The sequence below is a fragment of the Chenopodium album genome, chromosome 26, assembly GCF_948465745.1.
Source record: "Chenopodium album chromosome 26, dcCheAlbu1.1, whole genome shotgun sequence".
Lineage (NCBI taxonomy): Eukaryota > Viridiplantae > Streptophyta > Magnoliopsida > Caryophyllales > Amaranthaceae > Chenopodium > Chenopodium album.
This window is the reverse complement of record NC_137859.1, coordinates 20,448,330-20,455,620: the sequence shown is the minus strand read 5'-3', so window position 1 is coordinate 20,455,620 and position 7,291 is coordinate 20,448,330. Positions and strand designations below refer to the sequence as shown.

The 7,291-nt window shown below is 36.1% G+C and overlaps 1 protein-coding gene across 1 annotated transcript; it reads left to right on the top strand.

The window, feature by feature from the left end:
* Positions 1 to 317: 317 nt before the first annotated feature.
* On the top strand, positions 318 to 6,340 carry LOC145618688 (uncharacterized). Its single transcript, XM_081673464.1, has 5 exons — positions 318 to 613; positions 767 to 908; positions 1,408 to 1,453; positions 4,212 to 4,475; positions 4,595 to 6,340. The coding sequence occupies exons 1-5, from the start codon at positions 415 to 417 to the stop codon at positions 5,897 to 5,899; spliced, it is 1,956 nt and encodes a 651-aa protein (XP_081529590.1). The 5' UTR covers positions 318 to 414; the 3' UTR covers positions 5,900 to 6,340.
* The last annotated feature ends 951 nt before the right edge of the window (positions 6,341 to 7,291 follow it).

The following is a 7,291-nucleotide window of genomic DNA, read 5'->3' as shown; positions in this document are numbered from 1 at the left end:
TGTTTTCTGGGTTCGACTGGTGGTTAAGTGTCGTGGTGGCTGATTGCAGGGTGGTGCGGTTTGGCGGTGGGTGATTGAGTGTTGTGGCGTGAGAATTTGGCCGGCGCTACTGATTGCGAGGTGGTTTTGGTGTTGAATTACCGGCGCTACTGATTTGGGTGGTAGTAAAGTAAAAAAAAAAAATTAAACCGGTAGCAAATGTGAAGCACGGTGTTTTTAGTGGTAGCAAATGTCAAAATTTCCTATCAAATATTTCGGATTGGATATCGATCCACCCTAAGTCCCTAACCAAAACTTGTGAAATGAAAACCCGGAGCGTGTCATTTTACAATTACGCTAAACGGATGTCCCATCATATCGGAGTGCAATAATAAAATACTCGTACTAAAATTGATTTATCACTTCGGAGAGATTATGAACATGGCGCTCTCAACTACCGCACCCTCATTTTCAATTCAAGCAAATAAAATCACAAATTACACTTCACCGATCTTCCTCCAAAAACAAGCTCAAATCTCTATTATCAATGGCTTCTCCCCTTTATACAAACCCCTCACTCAATCTAAGCCTTCTTCCCGTCTTCTCACTGTTCCCGCCGTTTCTAGCTCCCAAGGTAATTTTTTATTTTTATTTTTATTTTTTAATTTGATTATTTTATGTTTCTTGGAATTTTGGGTCGAATTTGATATATTTATACAAACTTAAGCAATTTAAATTGTTATTTTTATAGGGGTATTTACATATTTTAAATTTTGATTTGTTGCAGGAGTTGGGGCACTCGTTGGTGGTGAAAGCAATCTCTCTTTGTTGGATAAAGCACTAGTTTTTGATTTGAATGGAAATGGAATTCCAATTTCTGATTTATGGAAGGATAGGAAAGCTGTGGTTGCTTTTGCTCGGCATTTTGGGTAATATTATTATTATTTTTTCATCTTGCGAATTTATATCTTTAAAAATTTGAATTTTTATTATTTATGTGGATTATGCTATCTTACTGTAGATATTGTGTATATTTCTTTTCCAAATTGCTTGCAACATTCATGAACTATCTATATGCTGAGTATAATAAGTAATATGCAAAAGTAATACTCAAAAGTTAAGAAAATAAGGTAGCAGCAAGGGTTAGAGTTAGAGTGCTTATCATAAGAGCTGTTCATGTTTTCGGGCTGAATTGTAAATGACGAATAGCTAGATTACTAAAGTATTGGGGGGCATGATATCAGTGTCCTTCGTAGCTTGCTTTAGATATAGATGGTCAATGATCACAATTTTCGACTTTTAAATTTTGACTTTTTATTCAGGAATTTAAAATCAGGATGGATGAAGTACTATTTGAAAAAAAAAAAATGTACTGCTTCTTTCCGTTGCATGTGATAGCCTGTTCTTATGTTTGTTGGTTGGTTGCAGATGTGTATTTTGCCGCAAGCGGGCAGATTATCTTGCTTCCAAGAAGGTAACATGACATGGCCTTGCATTTGTACAAAATATTAGATTCCTTATTGCTGATTTCCGTTACAAAAAATACGTGTATATGAAAAAAGAACTAGACTATCTCAACTGTGGATTGTATAGAAGCCCCAAAAGTAAAAAATTACTACAAAATCTTTAGATTAAATAGCGGTCATAGATGCTGTTGAAAGTTTGCTGTTTAACACTCTCCTCAATCTAGAGCCTCAGGGTTTACACTATATTGTCCTATATAATTCCCTCAACTCTCTTGTAACATATCTGAGCAACGCTCAGGGGTATGTGTTTGCCGATAAGGTCGTCAGCAAACCAATTTATTTATCACTAGTGAAGTGACTGTAGGACTTTGTATCTTTTGTTTATCGTGAAATACAGGGTTTTTCTTCTTGGCCCTTGGATTGAAGGATTTCAAAAATGAAGAGAAACAAGAGCCAGACGATAGCGAGTTCCTTGAGCTATCAGTTTAAAATTAGTGATTTCAGCCACTAATTCCTCATTGCTTTGTACTACACAGTATATGTTTGTATAGTTGCTGATTTTTGTCCACTCAAGGAATTATAGGTTTAGAGTTGACATCCTTAGCCTGAGTGTAGTTGAAGGAAATGAGGAAACCAAAAATTTTTAAGTGCGATTGTTGTGTTGCTTGTTTCAAAGCCTTACATGGATTATCTTAGCTTTTTTATTGTATTGGACTACCTGAGCCTGAAAGAGCTGCTGGTACTTTTGCGTTCACCTCATATTCCATGATGTATATTTTGGCCCTGTTTGTGTTTCTGTAACAATCATATTCCCTTTAACTTGAATTGTTCTGAGAAAATTCCTGACGTAGTTTAACCCTTACTTTCAAGATAATTTCTAATTTTTGCATCTTTCAACTGCCATTTGTTTCAGTTTAATATGTGGACCTATGTACAGTCTTTGAGGTTTTTTTTTGGGGGAAATCAGGTCCATATTCGGTGGGATTTTAAGCTTCCAACATCTTGGCCATAGCTTTTTGTAGAGATGGATTTGGGATGCTTTCTTATACTGAGTTGGCTCATGTGCTTGACTAATAGTAATGGAATTAATCGAGGTTTAGAAGTTATGTTTTTTGTTCTAAGTTGGTGAAATGTTTTTCCTTGATGGATAAGCAAAGAGAAGACAAGGCACAGGTAGTCTACTTATATAGTTACGAAAATAACATACAGAAACTTCCTAAACTAATCGAGTTGACTATATGCTGGTTTGTCTTTTAATTAAAAAAAATCACTCAGTAGGAAATGTTTTTGCAAATAAAGCTGGTTTCTGCAACTAGATTTATGCAAATCCCTATCAAGTGGAAAAAAATTAAAAGAAAATTGATGGTTCCCTGGTTTTATCCTTGTCCAATGACCTTCTTAGATCTTACAATATTGACTTTTACTTAAAATTGGGTGAATGAAACGTGGAAAACAATTTTAATAGGACTAAAAGCTGCACTTTTGATAGTGAAAAGATGTGTCCAAGTCAGTGACTTCCTTTATTTTAGGCTGAAAGTACCATAACTTACATGTTCTGGATTATCATAAACTCACCATATGTATAACTAAACAACCTCAAAGTTTATTTTATTTTATTTTTTATTTTTTTAAAGAAAATTTCTACATGGAAAAGGTGATGAGTGTTGCATTTCCCAGCACAAATCATTACTAAGGAACACGTAATGAACAACTGATCTTTCCTTACATTGCAATTTCATTATTAGAACATTAAATTCATAATAAGGTTCTAATGTAATGTGCCACCGAACAACAATTTTTTTTTAGTGACAACGTGGGATATGGCTGGCTCTCATTTCCGGAAAGGTAAATGAGTTTATAGTAGCAATAAAATCAGAAACATCATAAGAATTCAGTTTTTGAAACCTTTTTCCACCATGGGTAAAATTAAAACCAATATTCTGCTTTACCGAAGAGAAAGGCTTCTTGTTGGGCCCACTGAAAAATAAGGCTGCAATTTATTGGCTTTGTTTATTTGCTAGCCTACAAGTTGTATTTGAAATCGAGAATATATAGCACATCAGATAGGTCAGTCATGTATTCTGATTGTTACTAGAAGTTGCTTTGATGCTTTGGCCATTGGCCAGTAGGTAAGAATGTGTGATATGGCATATATGGGGGTTTCATGGGAACATTTAGAATTTGAACAAGCTTTTAAAAAGTGAGTTATGGCTCTTTGTGCTGTTGTCCAAGAAAGGTTGCATAGCTAATGTAATTAATTATGTATTATTCTCTAACACAGAACAATCTTTTCATTTGTGTATGAATGAAATGGATATATGTTGCTGAACCACTTCATGTACAAGACTATCAGCTGTTGCTATCTATACTGACAAATGTATTGTGGAAGCAAACTAACAAACTACAGTAACATCATTAACTTGGTGCATGTTTTTACATAATTAATATACATACAAACCAGGACTAATGAAGACCATGGCCTCCCTTTTCTTGTGTGCTCTATTTAATTTAGTGAAGTAGTGGCATGTATCTTTCATGATTGATAAAATTTATTTCATGTTAATGTAATTCCTTCTTCTCACCATCTCCCACTTTCACTCCCTAATATAAGAAAAACCCGAACGGAAGTTTCAGTTCCACCAATTGAGCTCAAATTGATATTCTCCTTGGACCACTGATGGGAGGCCCATTTACCGAAAAAAAATCCTTATGAATGTCAGTAATAACTTGGGCTTTGTTTTTTACCAATTACTTATCATATCACAGAGATCCAGAAGTTGCAATACCATATGTTTTGCTAAACCAAATGCCAGTTGGAGTGAATTTGTTGGTAAATATTCAATACCATCAGCTCAAACTCGAACAATCACTCAGAGTGGTACTACATGTTCGTGTAGATGTTGGGTGCCTGATTCAGAGCTACAGGAGGAAGTGACACCACCGCTTCCTGTAAAAATAGTGAGCATTTATGAAGATGGCAGCATCAGTCCTCTTAAATCTGCTCCTTGGCAAGATGTTCTGCTTCACACTGTAAGTAATTTGGAATGATTATATTAATACTTGGATTCTGAGTGTGGCACAAGGCCTGTTTTCTTTTAAGGATGTTGCACAATTGGATGAAATTTTCTTCTCATCTAATCTTTGAGCAGGCAGAAAGATTGAAGTGGGTTGATGAAGAGATTGAAATGCTTGTCTTTAGTGATAGCTTCTGTCATTCCAGTGAAAGTATGGCTGAAAACCTTAAGAAGGAGCTTATGCATGCTGATATACTGTTGGTTGTTTCTGTAACCAATCAAGAATCAGTAAAGTGGATTCACAATCATGCTCACAACGTCCCAAATGTTATATGTTTCGAGTCCTCTACTGTGTTAGTAAATAAACTAGGAGGCTCCCCTGTTAGCAGTGGAACCGAAGGGAAGATGCTTGACATATTAATAGGCTTTTCAGAATCTAAGAAAGTGAATGAGAAAACTGAGGTAGTGAAAACTGTTACTGAAGCTTGGGAACGACATAATTCAGATGACATTAGATTTTCCTTATTGGTCATAATCAATGCTTATTTAAAGCCAGTTTCTGTTTTGAAGAATTTGAGATCCAAGGGGTTTTCTACACTCAGTTGCATGGTAAAAAACTGTGGACCCCAGATTCTGAATTGCTTGTTAGACCCTGCCTGTAGGAATGCCCTTCAATGCTTGAATAAGTGCAGTCCCGTGGATCAGGTTTGCAATTATCGCTGCATTGCTTCGTATGAAAGTCCACAGCTTGAAGCATTTTCCCTTTGTGTATTACAAAAACATAATTGTTTGCAACTAGATGCCAAAATTCCTGACAAGCCATACGTACCTCCTATGGCCAAGTTTCGAGGATCTGAACTGTGCCAAGAGACTGCTGAAGATCTCTTTGTCGGCTGGCTTGGGAGTATGGATTGGAGTTGGCGTGTTGTGGCAGGACAAAATCCTGCTTATGATCAATTTCCTTGTCAGTACCAACTCTTCTATAGGGGAAAGGCCAAAGGTTCTTTTTGGTACGAGCCAATATTTCAAGTCAAAACCTTGGATGGAAAAATTGTGTGGAGAAGGAGAAAATATCGGGTGAAGAGAGGCCCAGTTCCAGGTAAATTTTTCTTCAGCGTTTTGGATAACGGTGTTGTCTCAAATGAGTCCTGGACAATTGTGGATGTTGTTGATGATCTTAGCTGGGGATTGTTTCATTATCACGGAGCTGCTCGAGTTGCAGGACAATCGTACACAGGGGCAGTTCTTGTTAGTCCGGACGGAAGATTCCCTAGTGAGGCGGAAGGACCTAGATTAGATAGTGCTTTAGATAAGTGCGGTATCAAAAAGTGGGAGCTATTTACTGTTGATAATTTTTCTTGTCGCAATCCGCCGCTAGGAATTCCCGAAGGTTCAATCTTGCACTGCAACATAAGAATTGAAGAACAGAAACAGGCTTGATATTAAAACATGGGATTACATGGGGACTGGGACACCGTTCACGACATAATAGTTATTTTGATAGTTTTCGGATGGCAAACTATGAGGCAAAATCAACATTGTATAAAATTTGAAGCTTTTATAGCATTAAAGTTGCCCCTTGCCCCAGGAATGATTTTATTCGAGGGTTAGTGTTATGAGCTGCTGTGTTTCTTACAAAGCATCACTGAAAGACATGATAGCTTCTGACTTGTTTCTCACAAATATTTGGCTTTGGGACTGAAGGAGTTGCTAGTAGGATGTGATTATATTCTTCTAGGGCCCTGTGTTATTTTTCTTATTTGTTATTGTATCTTTATGAGGACTTCATATCTTCCTATTATAGTGTTCTCAACCATCAGTCACGTGTAACAGTACTTATTTGATCTTAAATAGATGATTGAATATTTACTTCGCTTTGCTTGGTGATGGATGATCTGTGATTAGAATGTTTTCTACTTGTGTCAATTTATTTCTTTTAAATGGCATATATACTTAGAAATTCTTGAATGCATATTGAGGGACCATATTTGGTGTTCCTGCTGACAAGTATGCCCAACACTTGGTAATGAATCTGTTATTCCCTTATCCATATAAGTCATAAGTTTAAACTGTTTATATACATCTTAATCTTCCTTTATTTTGCTCTTCTTGAAAGGATGGTGACCATGAGAATTTTCTTCATGGTCTTTAGTTGCTAAAGCTATTATGAAATTTGGTAGGAACAAATGGATGCAGCTGGTATAGCACTTATTTTGATTGGACCAGGAAACATTGATCAGGTATTTTGCACAATCTCTTTGTAATGTGTGATTCTGATTTCTATTTTACTCACATTGCACTAACTAGACTTATTATGCAGGCCAAAGCTTTTTATGAGCAGACCAAATTTGGAGGAGGTTCTGTGTATTTTTTTTTTCCTCTCTCTCTCTCTCTCTCTCTTTCTGCTTCTGAGATTTGGAGTTATGTTAATCTCATTCAGGGAATGAGGTACTCTTTATTTATTAATTTTGCTTAGGGGATGGTTTTAATCTGATTTGAACTTGGTTCAATTTTAAGCATTATGGTTCCAGAGGAGATAACATCTCATTACTCTGGTAAAGTTTATGTAGTAGCTGTAGCAAAAGGCTTAAAAATTGCCGGCGTGGGCTTAAATTTCTCCACTCCTTTTATGGGCTGGTTGGTAATCTTGTCAATAATTTCATTGGAACTTAATTTTCTTGTATTCTAGAGACAAAAAGGCTATTAAACTTCGGTATATATTTAGATTAGACTGGAGGAGTTTTTACTGTCATACAAGTGTACAAGTGTTTTACTTAAAGTTTTTACTGTCGTGCATATACAAGTGTTTGAACTCACTTTGAGTCTTAGGGT

What these genes read in the sequence shown, in the direction of transcription:
- LOC145618688 (XM_081673464.1), top strand. Translation starts at nt 415, where the DNA reads ATGAACATGGCGCTCTCAACTACCGCACCCTCATTTTCAATTCAAGCA. An exon ending in ATTATCTTGCTTCCAAGAAG is followed by an intron (nt 1,454 to 4,211) that starts GTAACATGACAT and finishes ATCATATCACAG; the next exon opens with AGATCCAGAAGTTGCAATAC. An exon ending in AAGATGTTCTGCTTCACACT is followed by an intron (nt 4,476 to 4,594) that starts GTAAGTAATTTG and finishes ATCTTTGAGCAG; the next exon opens with GCAGAAAGATTGAAGTGGGT.